The 17090-nt window shown below is 40.9% G+C and overlaps 2 protein-coding genes and 1 long non-coding RNA gene across 4 annotated transcripts; 1 reads left to right on the top strand and 2 right to left on the bottom strand.

Annotated features, from left to right (window-relative positions):
• Positions 1-4490: 4490 nt before the first annotated feature.
• Positions 4491-6598, bottom strand: LOC111974838 (uncharacterized). The gene is made up of 3 exons (XR_002878730.2): positions 5078-6598; positions 4894-4941; positions 4491-4671 (listed from the first exon to the last, which is right to left on the bottom strand). It is a non-coding gene; the product is annotated as an uncharacterized lncRNA (long non-coding RNA).
• Positions 6599-8753: 2155 nt separating this feature from the next.
• Positions 8754-15916, bottom strand: LOC111974561 (P2X purinoceptor 4-like). Of its 2 annotated transcripts, XM_024002361.2 has the most exons (13): positions 13933-15916; positions 13231-13378; positions 13012-13083; positions 12816-12888; positions 12387-12483; positions 11759-11839; positions 11393-11534; positions 10988-11124; positions 10704-10794; positions 10498-10563; positions 10299-10403; positions 10048-10155; positions 8754-9861 (listed from the first exon to the last, which is right to left on the bottom strand). In XM_024002361.2, the coding sequence occupies exons 1-13, from the start codon at positions 14163-14165 to the stop codon at positions 9382-9384; spliced, it is 1833 nt and encodes a 610-aa protein (XP_023858129.1). In that variant the 5' UTR covers positions 14166-15916; the 3' UTR covers positions 8754-9381. The 2 variants fall into 2 exon arrangements, with proteins under 2 accessions (XP_023858129.1, XP_023858130.1); XM_024002362.2 differs by lacking the exon at positions 11759-11839.
• Positions 15133-16563, top strand: LOC111974562 (taste receptor type 2 member 40-like). The gene has a single exon (XM_024002363.2). The coding sequence runs from the start codon at positions 15582-15584 to the stop codon at positions 16545-16547; it is 966 nt and encodes a 321-aa protein (XP_023858131.1). The 5' UTR covers positions 15133-15581; the 3' UTR covers positions 16548-16563.
• Positions 16564-17090: the final 527 nt, after the last annotated feature.

The following is a 17090-nucleotide window of genomic DNA, read 5'->3' as shown; positions in this document are numbered from 1 at the left end:
ACTAAGTTGACTGTACCTTTTAAACAGCTTTGAAAATTCCAGAAAATGATGTCATGGCTTTAGAAGCTTCTNAGTTGAAGTCAGAAGTTTACATACACTTAGGTTGGAGTCATTAACTCYTTTTTCAACCACCACAAAATCTTGTTAACAAACTATAGTTTTGGCAAGTCGGTTAGGACATCTACTTTTGTGCATGACACAAGTAATTTTTCCAACAATTGTTTACAGACAGATTATTTCACTTACAATTCACTGTATCACAATTCCAGTGGGTCAGAAGTTTACATACACTAAGTTGACTGTACCTTTTAAACAGCTTTGAAAATTCCAGAAAATGATGTCATGGCTTTAGAAGCTTCTAATAGGCTGATTGACATCATTTGAGTCAATTGGAGGTGGATGTATTTCAAGGCCTACCTTCAAACTCAGTGCCTCTTTGCTTGACATCATGGGAAAATCAAAATAAATCAGCTAATACCTCAGAAAAAAATTGTAGACTTCCACAAGTCTGGTTCATCCTTGGGAGCAATTTCCAAACGCCTAAAGGCACCACGTTCATCTGTACAAACAATTGTATGCAAGTATAAACACCATTGGACCACGCAGCTGTCATACTGCTCAGGAAGGAGATGTGTTCTGCCTCCTAGTGATGAATGTATTTTGGTGCGAAAATTGCAAATCAATCCCAGAACAACAGCAAAGGACCTTGTGAAGATGCTGGAGGAAACAGGTACAAAAGTATCTATAAACACAGTAAAACTAGTCCTATATTGACATAACCTGAAAAGCCGCTCAGCAAGGAAGAAGCCACTGCTCCAAAACCGCCATTAAAAAGCCAGACTACGGTTTGCAACTACACATGGGGACAATGATTGTACTTTTTGGAGAAATGTCCTCTGGTCTGATGAAACAAAATTAGAACTGTTTGGCCATAATGACCATTGTTATGTTTGGAGGAAAAAGGGGGAGGCTTGCAAGCCGAAGAACATGTTGTGGGGGTGCTTTGCTGCAGGAGGCACTGGTGCACTTCACAAAATAGATAGCGTCATGAGGTAGTCAAATTATGTGGATATATTGAAGCAACATCTCAAGACATCCGTCAGGAAGTTAAAGCTTGGTCGCAAATGGGTCTTCCAAATGGACAATGACCCCAAGCATACTTCCAAAGTTGTGGCAAAATGGCTTAAGGACAACAAAGTCAAGMTATTGGAGTGGCCATCACAAAGCCCTGACCTCAATCCTATAGAAAATGTGTGTGCAGAACTGAAAAAGTGTGTCCGAACAAGGAGGCCTACAAACCTGACTTAGTTTCACAAGCTCTGTCAGGAGGAATGGACCAAAATTCACCCAACTTATTGTGGGAAGCTTGTGGAAGGCTACCCGAAACGACCCAAGTTATACGATTTAAAGGCAATGCTACCAAATACTAATTGAGTGTATGTAAACTTCTGACCCACTGGGAATGTGATGAAATAAATAAAAGCTGAAATAAATCATTCTCTCTACTATTATTCTGACATTTCACGTTCTTAAAATAAAGTGGTGATCCTAACTGACCTAAGACAGGGAATTTCTTACTAGGATTAAATGTCAGGAATTGTGAAAAACTGAGTTTAAATGTATTTGGCTAAGGTGTATGTAAACTTCTGACTTCAACTGTACATTGTTCTCWGAGTTTTTATGTCCAGCCTGCAGAAAGACTATTTAGGGCCACAGGTCCCAGCTCCAGCCAATCACAGTCCCAAGAACGCCACCCGTAACAACATAACCATGATATAGTCTAATTTCAAAATTCAGCTATTTAGCGAATTTTACACAGAATATACAAAACATTAAGAACACCTTCTCTTTCTWTGAAAGACTGACCAGGTGAAAGCTATGATCCCTTATTGATGTCACTTGTTAAATCCACTTCAATCAGTGTAGATGAATGGGAGGAGACAGGTTAAAGAAGGATTGTGTATGTGTGTCATTCAGAGGGTGAATGGGCAAGACAACATATTTAAGTGCCTTTGAATGGGATATGGTAGTAGGTGCCAGGCCAGGTGCATCGGTTTGTGTGAAGAACTGCAATAATGCTGGGTTTTTCATGCGCAACAGTTTCTCGTGTGTATGAAGAATGGTCCACCACTCAAAGGACATCCAGCCAACTTGACACAACTGTATGAAGCATTGGAGTCAACATGGGCCTACATCCCTGAGGAACACTTTTGACACTTTGTATAGTCCATGCCCCGACGAATTGAGACTGTTCTGAAGTGGMGGGGTGCAACTCAATGTTAGGAAGGTGTCCCTAACGTTTGGTATACTTAGTGTATATACACCACAGAGTTACACTACTGCCCAAATAGCCTATAGCCTGATGGGCATGGATGAAGCCCTTATTAAATTGTGACACAAACCAAACACGGCATAACTGCTGAGAATAACTTCAAGAATATCTAATATGGGCTTATGCAGAATCAAATCTAAATGGGACCTGAGAAAAGAAAGTGAGTGGCTACATGTTATACCCTGATAGCCATGGTCTGAATGTCCTCCTCAGTTTCAGTGAACATGTCTTTGAAGCGGAAGATGGGACAGTCGTGGTCTGATGTGTGATTGAAATCACATTGCTTCAGATATGAAGGGTTAACATCAGGCAAAATGTTTCTTCTGACTAACAGAGAAAATATGGGGTATTCTGCAGAATAAAAGAAAACTCTTAAGCAGGTGTCCTGCCTTTATTCCTACATGTTTCACTTGAGTGCAACACAAACATACAGTGCCTTTGGAAAGTATTCAGACCCCTTGACTTTTTCTACATTTTGTTACGTTACGTCCTTATTCTAAAATTGATTAAATAAATAAAATCCTCAGCAATCTACACACACTAACCCATAATGACAAAGCAAATACAGGTTTTTAGATTTAAAACAGAAATACCGTATTTACAGAAGTATTCAGACCCTCGAAATTGAGCTCCAGTGCATCCTGTTTCCATTGACCATCCTTGAGATGTTTCTACAACTTGATTGGAGTCCACCTGTGGTAAATTCAATTGAACATTATTTGGAAAGGCACACACCTGTCTATTAAATCCCACAGTTGACAGTGCATGTCAGAGCAAAAACCAAGCCATGAGATTGAAATAATTTTCCGTAGAGCTCCGAGACAGAATTGTGTCTAGGCACAGATCTGGGGAAAGGTACCAAAACATTTCTGCAGCACTGACGGTCCCCAAGAACACAGTGGCCTCCATCATTCTTAAATTGAAGAAGTTTGGAAGCACTAAGACTAGAGCTGGCCGCCTGTCCAAACTGAGCAATCAGGGGAGAAGGGCCTTGGTCAGGGAGGTGAGCAAGAACCCGATGGTCACTCTGACGAGCTCGAGAGTTCCTCTGTGGAGATGGGAGAACCTTACAGAAGGACAACCATCTCTGCAGCACTCCACCCATCAGGCCTTTATGGTAGACTGGCCAGACGGAAGCCGCTCCTTAGTTAAAGGCTCATGACAGCCTGCTTGGAGTTTTCCAAAAGGCACCTAAAGGACTGTCAGACCATGAAGAACAAGATTCTCTGGTCTAAAGAAACCAAGATTGAATTCTTTGGCCTGAATGTCAAGCGTCACGTCTGGAGGAAACCTGGCACCGTCATTACGGTGAAGCATGGTGGTGGCAGCATCATGCTGTGGGGATGTTTTTCAGCAACAGGGACTGGGAGACTAGTCAGGATCGAGGGAAAGATGAATGGAGCAAAGTACAGAGAGATCCTTGATGAAAACCTGAGCCAGAGCGTTCAGGACCTCAGACTGGGGCGAAGGTTCACCTTCCAACAGGACAACGACCCTACGCACACAGCCAAGACAACGCAGGAGTGGCTTCGGGACAAGTCTCGGAATGTCCTTGAGTGGCCCAGCCAGAGCCCGGACTTGAACCTGATTGAACATCTCTGGAGAGACCTGACAATAGCTGTGCAGCGACGCTCCCCATCCAACCTGACAGAGCTTGAGAGGATCTTCAGAGAAGAATGGGAGAAACTCCCCAAATACAGTTGTGCCAAGCTTATAGCGTCACCCAAGACTAGATGCTGAAATCACTGCCAAACGTACGTCAACTAATTTAGTAAAGTGTGATATCTCTGTTGTTTGTTGTTTTTCATTGCCATCATGGGGTATTGTGTGTAGATTGATGATGGAAAAAAACATTTTATTCATTTTATAATAAGGCTGTAARGTAACAAAATGTGGAAAAAGTCAAGGGGTCTGAATACTTTCCGAATGCACTGTAATGTGTTCTTTACTCAGCTAGGTTAGTGTCTATTTCAAAAGGACCCCAAGATAACACCTCACAGGTATTGACAGTCTCTGAGTAGTTTACGCATAGCCCTGTCTGCATACCTTTGAAGAGAGTAATATGATTAGAGACATTGCTATATAGTTATTCAAATATATTGCAGAATGATTCAGAAAATGTTAATGAATTTTAGGACACATTTCTCTGGAGCAGTAGATATGTATTTACTTATGACACTGAATGAATGTTTCAGCCATCTCTTTGCTGGTTGCTGCCCATGTTAACAATTCTACAAGGATTCATCAGCAAGACATGGAGGTTTACCGTTGCCACGGACATCACTGGATCCCTCTGTGCAGTCACTGTCTGACATGCAAATGGTGGATTGGCTTGGGAGCTTAATAAGATACAGGATCACATTTCACTAACATTCAAATACCTTTTTGACTACAATTGAAATAAAGGTTGTATAAGTAAATTTATTAATGTGTAACTACAGTCTCATTATACATTTTACAATATATTTTTAGTAGTGTTCAATTCAAACAATAACATAACTTTTCACAATATAGCCTATTATACTTTTCGGTATATTTTAAAGAAGAAATCAGAAACATACCTTTGGACAGCTCAGTTGAGTTTGATTGGGGGTGACGATCATGTTAGTCTGCCAGACAAAGATCACATTTTCCTCAAACAAATCCCCGTATTAACAAATATAAAAACAGTTAAATACAATTTGAACTGAAACTGACCAAAATGTGATACACTGTAGATMAAGTGTATTGAGTATATGATGCTACCTGAGGGGATGTTGTAATCAGACAAATCCCACACACGGGAACCCAGATCAGAGATGTTGGGGAAGGCAGTGTCCTTCACCTAGGTGGTGACAGAGCTTACCAGGAGTCGGTCTCCTGGTAAGACTTTTGCACCGTACAGACACACCTGCAGTATAACAGGTTAGACACGACACAAGAGGAAACAAGTGTAGAGACAATGTGATACAATCACACACCATCCACTCTGACTTAATATAGATGGCTTTGTAATAGAAACTGAATTATTGAAACCCCAATTTACCCAAACACATCAAAGATGACCAGAAACTGGATTAACCTAAAGACAGCTCCCACCACTTTGCTCTTAGCCACAATAATTCCTAATGTTTCATAATCAAACAAACAGCAGAGGCAGCTCTGACAGGCAGCTCTGACAGCTACAGCAGCCCGTCTTCTGAGTTATGGATATACTGTAGCAAACTAGCAATGGGAGTAATACAAGAGGTAAACAGGTCTCACACTCACAGCCTGCTGAGATAATAGTAAAATCATCTTCATGGCTAGTAAGAAAACTACAACAACCCAGTGGTCATACATTTTGGGGGGAGGGGCTTGCATGTTTTGCAAGTCATTTTGGCATTAATACGTGTCACATATCAGTTTGCAAACAATGTAAAAAAATATATATATACTATAAACTCAGCAAAAAAAGAAACGTCCCTTTTCAGGACCCTGTCTTTCAAAGATAATTCGTAAAAATCCAATTTACTTCACAGATCTTCATTGTAAAGGGTTTAAACACCGTTTCCCATGCTTGTTCAATGAACCATAAACAATTATGTACCTGCGGAACGGTCGTTGAGACACTAACAGCTTACAGACGGTAGGCAATTAAGGTCACAGTTATGAAAACTTAGGACGCTAAAGAGGCCTTTCTACTGACTCTGAAAAACACCAAAAGAAAGATGCCCAGGGTCCCTGCTCATCTGCATGAATGTGCCTTATGCATGCTGCAAGGAGGCATGAGGACTGCAGATGTGGCCAGGGCAAWACATTGCAATGTCCGTACTGTGAGAGGCCTAAGACAGCGCTACAGGGAGACAGGACGGACAGCTGATCGTCCTCGCAGTGGCAGACCATGTGTAACAACACCTGTACAAGATTGGTACATCTGAACATCACACTTGCGGGACAGGTACAGGATGGCAACAACAACTGCCCGAGTTACACCAGGAACGCACAATCCCACCATCGGTGCTCAGACTGTCCGCAATAGGCTGAGAGAGGCTGGACTGAGGGCTTGTAGGCCTGTTGTAAGACAGGTGCTCACCAGACATCACCAGCAACAACGTTGCCTATGGGCACAAACCCACTGTCGCTGGACCAGACAGGACTGGCAAAAAGTGCTCTTCATTGACGAGTCGCGGTTTTGTCTCACCAGGGGTGATGGTTGGATTCACGTTTATCGTCGAAGGAATGAGCGTTACACCGAGGCCTGTACTCTGGAGCGGGATCGATTTGGAGGTGGAGGGTCCGTCATGGTCTGGGGTGGTGTGGTGTGTCACAGCATCATCGGACTGACTTGTTGTTTTGCAGGCAATCTCAGCCCTGTGCGTTACAGGGAAGACATCCTCCTCCCTCATATGGTACCCTTCCTGCAGGCTCATCCTGACATGACCCTCCAGCATGACAATGCCACCAGCCATACTGTTCATTCTGTGCATGATTTCCTGCAAGACAGGAATGTCAGTGTTCTGCCATGGCCAGCGAAGAACCCGGATCTCAATARCATTGAGCACGTCTGGGACCTGTTGGATCGGAGGATCAGGGCTAYGGCCATTCCCCTCAGAAATGTCTGGGAACTTGCAGGTGCCTTGGTGGAAGAGTGGGGTAACATCTCACAGCAAGAACTGGCAAGAATCTGTTGCAGTCCATGAGGAGGAGATGCACCGCAGTACTTAATGCAGCTGGTAGCCACACCAGATACCGACTGTTACTTTTGATTTTGACCCCCCCTTTGTTCAGGGACACATTATTCCATTTCTGTTTGTCACATGTCTATGAAACTTGTTCAGTTTATATCTCAGTTGTTGAATCTTGTTATGTTCATACAAATATTTACACATGTTAAGTTTGCTGAAAATAAACGCAGTTGACAGTGAGAGGACATTTCTTTTTTTGCTGAGTTTATCAATGAGTTAAGAAAGCTGCAAACAAACATGGTCTCTTTTTGTTTTCTTGAGTAAGGCAGCTCCAAAATGCAGGTGATTCAGCCTAGCTCAGTGCTTTCTGTGGTGGTGGGGCAAGCCAGCAGAAAATACGGAGTGTTGCGCCGTGATTGGCTCAGTGTTCTGTCACTCATGGGGAAACTACGTCACCGTGAAGTGTAAGGGGAGACTTCAAACATTCTAGCCCTTTGGCTGCTGACTTTAGAAGTGCCCATCCAAGAAGACTCAAGGTCATTGGCCACAGATAAAATGACGTCAAATCACGTTACATGTACAGTAGCTTTGATTTGGACTGATCATGTCAACATCATACTTTCAAAATCTTAGCTAGCAGTAATCATCATGAATCAAGTTGACAATCTACTGGTAAATCCTTTTTAATCCTTGTCACATGAAGATAAATAATGAAGAGAAATTATAGATACAACTTATCAGTGCTCATTGGACATAAACATTACACAACAAGTTAGAAATCTCAAATTTAAAAAATGAGTGGTTTTGAAGTCCAAAAATGTATTGTATTCTGCTGCATAAATGATGTAATATGCCAGGGAGATATGTATACTGTAGCTAAGAAAGTAATAACGTTACTTAGTGTATGTTGTTTAGTAAGTTGTTAGTAGCCCATGTGCCTCACGCCAGTAATTTGGTCCCTTTTCCTCTCTTAATTAGCCTATTGCCTGTTTTTAGAGAAATGTAATCATCAAATATTGTAAGAGCTTTCATTGTCTGCTTATATGCCCCGTTATTTATCTTATGGTTCTGACTTGGTGTACAGGGAAAATACTGTAAGAATGGCCCATGTTCTGAATTCTGTCGCTGCACATTTCAAAAGTGCGGATCCATATATTGACAACGTCCGTCCTAGCTCGCTCATTCATGTCTTTATCGAAATTACGGATTGCCTTTTATCCGTTTGTCATCCCCTTATGCCATAGTTTGTACATTTCAAATGTCAGTAGAAACCACATTTGTTTAAGTAAGTCAGTCATATCAGCTATGTTTTTTTTTAAAGGCAGTAAATGAGGCTGAATGAACTGTTTCGCTGCTAGACAAGGCTCCCCTGATAGCCAGGTGTAGCAGTAGTAAGGTGTTGGGACTGCTGTTGGGACTCTGCTGTTGAGACAGCTCTATGTAGGCCAGTTTGTGGGAACCGTTTGTCACTGTTATAGTGCAATTAATGTATTGTTTAGTGTTGTGTTGTTTTGTGGCTTTGCTGGCATGCATCCCACCTTTAATTATTTTTTTGCCCCACGTAGATTTACATGCTAAAATCTACACTGCAACTGACCCTAGCTCATTTCGCAAATCTAACTCATCTGAGTAGAGGCATAATAAAACTACTGTACATCGACTACAATGGATCCATAGAAACGGTATGTACTATTGTATGCACATAAGAACTGGAGAAGATGTGAAATTACATTATCATCAAGTCAACAATATTTTCAAAATTACATTTATTGGACATGGCAAAAAAGATTTGTTCWATATAAAAAAGAATTGAAATAGGTTACATGTATGCAGACAGTCAACAAAATGATAACACAATTCCCTTCTCCAGTTAGCTCCAATTCATTGTCATCTAAGATAATGGATCTTCCGCAATCTTTTTTAGTTTTAAAATTTAAAAATATATATTTTTAATTGTATCTTTATTTAACTAGGCAAGTCAGTTAAGAACAAATTCTTATTTACAATGACGGCCTTCACCAGCCAAACCCGAACAACGCTGGGCCAATTGTGCACCACCCTATGGGACTCCCAATCACGGTCGATTGTGATACAGCCTGGATTCAAACCAGAGTCTGTAGTGACGCCTCTAGCACTGAGATGCAACGCCTTAGACCGCTGCGCCACTTGGGAGCCCTCTTCATCATTCATGGTCTCTAGACAGTGGGATGGATAGACACAATATCTATAGGCGAGGATAATGATCAAGTTGAAAATGTTAACCTTAATGCAGAATGGAAGATTAGATAAATACACCAGTACAAATGCATGATACAGCTGCTACATGATGAGGACCAGTCTCTGATGGAGCTTTCTATGTAGAACACTGCTTTCTAGAACACTGACTCTCCCTCTTCCCTAAAGCTATGTGTTAGGGCTGGACTGGGGAGAAGTAGTTCTACTGGGTCTCATGCCAGTGTACTCTCCATCTTGGCTGGAGTATTCCTCTCTGATTCTCCACACACTACAACTGGGTATGACAGGGAGGCTTTCTCTGGGTGGGGCCCCAAATCTCCAGGTGATATACTGATTGTAGGCGCAGTGGCGCAGGGCGTTGGTCCCCTGCTCCCCCTCGGTCAGCTCACAAAGAGGCTCCCTGTACAGCAACACTGCCTCCAACAAGGGCCGACTCAGCACCAGCTGTTCAAACAGGGAGGAGGTGGTGATGCAGCGACCTCTGCTCATCCTGCAGCACAGCTGCTCCTGGGGATGGGTGGAGGGGAGGCAGCAGCCACACAGACACCAGGCTGGACGGCTGGGCCGAGTGAGAGCCTGGGGCAGCTTGTCTATGATGTGCCCTTTCTGCAATACACCAGCCATGGCACTCATGTGCTTTATGTCGTCCTGACAACAAGAGTGCAATACATACATATTACAGTAGTCATATGTACTTATATACAATAGTTTACCTTACTCAGTAACTGTGTAAAAGACAAGAGAAGGGTAACATAAAGTGAGGTTAAAAGTGAGTATCTACTGTATCAGGGGGTGAGAATGGCACTACATTTGGGAAAACACAATTATGCTAACCTTGAATGGGTGAACGGACATGGGCTTCACTTGTTGTAAACTTTTCCTATGTGATCTTTTCACCYCTCTTATATGGTTCTCGTCCACAAACGAGACACAAAGAATGCACTGGAACACAGAAGAAGAATAGTGCCATTGTTCAGCGTCTCACCACATATTTACATCCAACATTCAGTCAATGGGAATGCAAATGTTGCTGTGGATTTGAGGGCATGTATAATCCCCAGTGGGGAATGCCATCCCACTCCTACCTGTTGTCTGTCCTGAACAGATTCAACCTTTTTCTCTGAGTAGTTCTGCCTGGCTTCTTTAGAGAAGCAGCTGGTCCCAATGAGCCAGTCAATGAATAAAGTGGTCTGGGGAAAGTCACAGTCAATTTAGGCTTCTTTGCCTGTTAAAATGTTGAATTTAAAAAAAAAAGTTGAATAAAAACATCTGAATAAAGCTCACCAGTGCATAATAGGATAGAGTTGATCCAATATAGATGATCAGTTGGATTATGCTGAATTTTCCTGCCTTTAAAAGAACACACATGATAAATGACCATTTGTATTATTCTGATTCATGCACTGATTGGAATAATATATGCTCATTTGTAAGATTACCATCATCATTATTGCAGGTTTGAATGATAAGACTTAATAAGTCATACAAACCTTTCCGAATACCATGACATCAAACCTGATCCCAAACGCTTTAAACAGGGTTCTCTCCCCAACACCTTTCTCTGTCTGATATCTAGCAAACCTGCCAACACATGTAGTTATAAAACTGTAAAAAACTATGTTACACTGTAATATCTGGATGCACCAATATCTACAATTACAAATGCCTATTCCAGTATAGATTGACAGTTTTCCATAATCTCATTTGAAATGGGTCAACTGGCCATGTATGGTCTATGACATTCGGCCTAAAGAACAAGGCCAGTCACAATTACCTGAAGTTGAGACCAGGGTACAGAGTTCTGTTGCTCTCCTTCTCATCCAGCCGGCGGAAGGAGTATTTGGGCAGACAGTTCCGCAAGAACCCGTCCAGATTACAATCCCACTTAATTTGGATCCCAATGACGCCACCCTTTGGTGAGAGAGCATGGTGGAGATGATCCACTCAACTTGTTGTACGTCAACCTTACCTGACAATCATGTAAACCCTCTCACATCTGAAGTAATTAAGGGGATTTCATTCTGTAATTCATTAAGTAATCAAATATGTTCAACTTTATGAATTGCCAGTATGTGCAATGCCAAAATAGATGCAGACATCAGTGACATACATACATAATTGAGAGTCATAGAGTAAGTTTGTGGTTATTTGAGAAATTTCCTCTAACAGAGCAGCCCACCTCAACTGCCATCTCTGAGAAGTTCTCTCTGGCCTCCTGCACAATGTCCCCGAGGCGGAAGATGGGGCACCAGGGGTCGGTACGCCTGTTAAATTGGCAGTGCTTCAGGTAGCTGTCCGTCATCTCAGGGAGGATGTTCCTTCTGTGAGACAAACACACATTAGTAAGATCAGCTGAATGTAAAGACGGTGCTCGTTTTCCATCTGTTTATGAATTCATGTAATTCTGTTTTTTGTGATTATGACCCTTTGAGTATGTAAAGGTGGGGTGGTGAAGGTTACTCTGAATATAATATATATAATATACTTAACTGTGGTGTGCAAGCTAAAAATAAAAATCTATTCACATTGAATTGGGCAGTCTCACCTAATGAAGTTAAAGTTTGGGAATCTTATGTTGTTCTTGATGAGGACTGTGAAGTTCTCAGCTGATGCCAAGAGAGCAGGCCTAGATGTCAGAGCAGTCATCAATTGCACTATTGAAGCATAGTTGTGAAAAAAATATGTTTTTACAGCTGACGGTTTAGGGCTCTATTCAGTCTTTAAAGCTGAAGCGTTACAGATTCCGTGATAGAAATGTAAAGGTSATTTCAGATTGAGCCGACATGCAGCGTTTACRGTGAATGCAGTCTCCGCTAAAACGGGAACATTGCATTTGAATTTAAATCACGCTACAAAGCTGAACTTCCACAATTGAATAGAGCCATTCATTTTCATTCCAAAGTTGTTGTGAAACTACTTTGAAACAATGTTCCTCATCATATTTGACTATACACTCATGCAGCGGTAATGTGGTGAGCTTCCTCCACATTAGAGGAACTAAAGTATAAATATAGCTGTCAGGCAGTGGTCTATGTAGAAGTGAAGATAACTTGATTTACTGAGTAATTAACCTCTGCAGAGACTGCAAGTAAAATCACACTGAATATGATGAGAGGGGGAAGGCAGGCACACATACTGATAATGAGAATACAAATCATAGTGAGCTTATTTACTTGGGGGGCGTTTTCTTGGTCTCTATGGGGCACCATGTAGACACCTCACATGTTTTCTGTGTTACATCAAACTTCACACATGCACCTGTCTGAACCCCTGAAAGGAAAGCAAAATGTGAAATTTAGAATGAGTTCAATTTGAACTATTATATGGTTCACATGACAAATAATAACAAAAATTGTCCTAGCTGTTCTATTATCATGTGTCTACATGTTTACTACTACTGTGTAACCCTTACATAACCTTACAGATACAGAATGTATCTGCCTACAGTAAAGACAGAGAGAACAGAGCAGACCATCTGAAACCTCAACACATCAGGGACAAATTCCTCCCCTCCTTGCAAGAACTCAGGGTCTAACCAGATAGAGATGACACAAACAGAGGAGAATGATCAGGAGAAAAGTTGTAGACAGCTGTAGTTGTACCGTGGCTGTTCTGATCCCAGAACCCCTTCACACAGTCCTTGTCTGTCCAACACACTTTTCCGTAAGGAGGGACCTGTAATACACAGACTCCTGGGAGATGAGTTGGTTCTAGTCATCAAGTAGTGTGGTTAATAGAAGTGATATCAGACATTATCATTTACAGGAATTGGGTAGGGACGTCCTACTGGCACTCTACCTCAGGGCATTTTCCTTGCCTTTGATTTTTTGTAACAATGACATTGGTCACCACGAAAAATGAATTCTTTCCCTTAAACAGAAAGTRCAACAAATGTATAGAAAGTCAGAACCAATGTACAAATATATGCATGTATTATACAAATCTAATATGTGTATAATATACAACAATAAAACAACAATGTTTGTAAAACACACACGTATGAACGCACACACACACCTGTGATGGCCCACTGTAATCTACAACATCCCATACTATATCACCAACATCTGGCAAGCTGGTCATGGCCACTCCCTTGACCTTAGCAGTAACAGAGCTGACCACATAGTCGTGTTCTTGGTACTCCTTGTTCCAGAACATTACAATGCTACAATGTAAAACAGTATTTTATTATAGAATGTTGCAAATTGGAGTAAATTACTTGTATGTGTCCCTGATGGATTTGAAATACTATTGGTATGGCTAGAAAAGTTGGATGGTAAATAAATAAATAAAAATAGTAAATACAATTGATAAAAGTAATACATCATTATTTTAGAATGTATTCACTATCTATAATAACATTCATTTTGAAATATTATTGGTATGGCTAGAAGATGGATGGTAAACACATTAAAATAAATAGTTAATACAATTGATAAAAGTAATACATCATTATTTTAGAATGTATTCACTATCTATAATAACATTCATTTTGAAATATTATTGGTATGGCTAGAAGATGGATGGTAAACACATTAAAATAAATAGTTAATACAATTGATAAAAGTAATACAGTACATCATTATTTCAGAATGTATTCGTTATCTATAATAACGTTCATACTTTATTTTCATGCACACATTCTTGATCAAGGTCCGTGGGCGTTCCTTGTCTACTACCGTTATTACCGCAAACTGAATCATTCTGCAGAATACTCACCAGATGAACATCAGTATGACACCGTTAAATGTCCATTTCAGCGATCCCAGCCTTACACTTTGTATTCGGACCAGTTTATGTGTTTCATATTCACATAGATTTAGCCGTTTACAAGGCATTTTGGAAATTGTCAGAGAGAGTGAATCTCTTTCTTCTGACTCATACTGGTTCTTCTCCTTCCTGTGTGGGTCAGTGATCACATGTACATCTGCTTGGAGCTGTTTCAGTTCCATTGACCAAACAATATTCTAAGTCTGTGAAATTCAAGACTGGTCCAGTCGTCGTTGTTGTATAGCATTATGCATGTATCCCTGTTGTGCAGCCAAAGCTGGAACAAAGTAGCGTTTGTCTATTGTTTTATGTTATTTGCTACTTTGAAATTATTTGATCATTTATTACATGAAAATTACACGAATGCATTCATATGAATTAAAGACTAACATATGAAGTAGGCCTACCATGGGGTATACCGATAAATTAGATCAAATGAAGATTTCTGTCACTATCAGTATTTGCAAATCAAAGGGTCACATATCCCTATGAAGGAAGTCATTGTATCTGGGCATGGCTGTATCCTGACCACTTAACTTGATTGTGAAGATGTGCACTGCATCCTAGTCCAGATATGATATAGGCTACAGTAGGCTTGATGTTTTTTTATGCAGTATGAGTGACAGTTTCTTTGGGGGGAAAGTTGTGCCAAACAAGTTTCCTGATTTGGTGCCCAATCAAGAAATCATTTAAAACTCTAGATAGCAGTAAATAATTAGTATGGAACGGAAATGGATGTATTTGGCCACCACAGGAGCTTGAAAAGGAGGACTATATAATTGTGTCACATACTAGCTTTAGTTTCACAGTAGTTAAATATATTTCGTTTTTGTTATTGTGTGACATTAAAATTGCTTGTGCAATTATGCCTGAGAAAAGAGACTATGGGCTCAAAACCATTTACATTGTGAATTACATAACATTGAAACAGGATGAAAAGCACAGAACTTCATTTTGAATAAGCTAACTTGTACAAATGAAATACATAATGGATTTGAATAAGGAAATACATCCAGCCTCATCAGGCAAAGGAAAATAAAATACATATCATTTCCATGGTTTAAAAATGTAAAACCAGCCCCAGAAGATGCTTGTAAGTAAATGAGTGTCTGGTCTGTAAACAAAAGCCATGGCACGATGGACAGTGGCAAGGCAGACAGTAAGTAACATGTCATGTTTATCCTCAGTAGGGACAATGAGAGTGGTTGAGATGATACAAGTATTGACTATCTTGCATCCCTACTCCTTCCCTCCATCTTCAATTTAATCTGTGTCTGGTTACAGTATTACAAATCCAGTAATAGTCTACATTCTAGTCAATGTATACTTCATGCATGCTTTTCATAAAAGCAAAATGGTCATGAATAACGTGACTTGTCTTCCTCATGGCTAATTTGTGTTTTCAAATTCTGCTGTGGAATGGCCATGCCCTACCATCAATCAACATTGTCCCTCATTTACATTATCTCAGAGAGTCATTACTCACAGAAACAGATTTGCATAGGAATACTCATTTTCTCTATAAAATGGTATGTGAATAATACTCTGCTTCATAACAAAGAGGAATTCTGCCAAATCGTTCTCCTCTGGTTATAACTATGGGTTTTGGACAACATGAAGTCCAGCTGTATGGTATAGCTGTCCTGGTCGTTATTGGAGTGCTATGGAACACATTCAACTTGATAACAACCATGTTCCAGCAGTGGAAGGCTGGTGGTGTCCAGACTGTGGGACTGATCATCTCCACTATCTCCCTGGGCAATGTTTTCCTGCACCTCTCCACCTTTGGCATCGTAGTCACTATGTGGCGTGGGGTGTTGTGTTGGGATGATCTACCCATGTTCTTCTGTGCCATGTTGTATGTGTGGCTGAGCAGCAGCTGTTTGAGCTTCTGGTCCATCGCCTGGCTGAGTGTCCTCTATTGTGTGAAGGTGGTCAACTTCACCTCTGAGCTGTTCGCTAAGATCAAGACAAACATCTCACCCATCATCAACGTGGCTCTTGCAGTAACCTTCCTGAACTCCTGTGTGATGTTTTCCCCCTTCTTCTCCCTTAATTACCGTAACGAGTCATACGTAACACCTGTGACAAAGAACACCACCTGCGTGATTAAGACACCTCTATTCCCCACTTGGATCAACATGAACCTTTATGTGCTAGTCTTCATCTGCTACCTGGCTCCGTTACCTGTGATGGTGATGGTTCCCTCCTCCATCAGACTGGTGGTCCATCTCTGCAAACACACGCTGGGGATGAGAAAGAACAAGACCGATGTTCAGAGTGCTGACTCCTACCTGCTGGTGTGCAAGCTTACTGTGGCCCTGGTGGGCGTCTACATAACCACTCTGACCACCATCTCCTTGTTCTATCTCTCTAAACTATATGGCTCTGACATTAGCATTAACTCACTCCTGCTGGGTTACTCCTTCTATTGCATAGCATCAGGCGTTCTCTTGACTATCTCCAATAAGAACCTGAGGGAGAAACTCTGGGCTCTTTTCTGTGGTACCAAGGCATCAAATGCATCAAGCAAAAGCCTGAGTGGAGAAACTGGGGCAGCTTGATATGCTTTTGAGTTTTAATACATTGTCTCCTTTTCAGTTCTTCAGGACAGTGTATTATGTCACAATATACTTAATGTTTGTCATTGACAGATATTACAAGCAAGTGCTAATTATTTTATTGTAAAATCCCTTTTTGCTACTGCTGTTGTTGGCTTTTTATGCTTAGGTGTACTGGGTTTCATAGTATTTTACTTTTAAGTAGCGGTGCATGTATTGGCTTTATTTGTCTTTTTATATTTGTTATGTATTTTTGTAATGATGATTTGCACAAATTAAAGAGTGTGGCTTTATGTACAGTGCCTAGTGAAAGTCTACACTATTTCAATGTCAGTTAAATTTTTCAGAGGGACAATTATACAAATGTTAATGCCAATGACACACCAGCATTGTGCTGAGTGTTCCTGAGTTGACCAGTAGCAGTCCTGACTTGAATCTGTTTGAAAATCAGAGGTAAGGTTTGATTATGGCTGTCCATCAATGATTCCCAACCAAATTTACTGAACTGGAGCAATTTTAACAAAAACAATGGATAGAGTTGTGCAG

This window comes from Salvelinus sp. IW2-2015, linkage group LG15 (genome assembly GCF_002910315.2).
Source record: "Salvelinus sp. IW2-2015 linkage group LG15, ASM291031v2, whole genome shotgun sequence".
In the NCBI taxonomy this organism is placed as follows: Eukaryota; Metazoa; Chordata; class Actinopteri; order Salmoniformes; family Salmonidae; genus Salvelinus; species Salvelinus sp. IW2-2015.
The sequence above is the reverse complement of the archived record's forward strand: the minus strand, read 5'-3'. Positions and strand labels throughout refer to the sequence as shown.

Excerpts from the sequence above, each read along its gene's own strand:
- LOC111974562 (XM_024002363.2), top strand. The coding sequence starts at position 15,582 with ATGGGTTTTGGACAACATGAAGTCCAGCTGTATGGTATAGCTGTCCTG.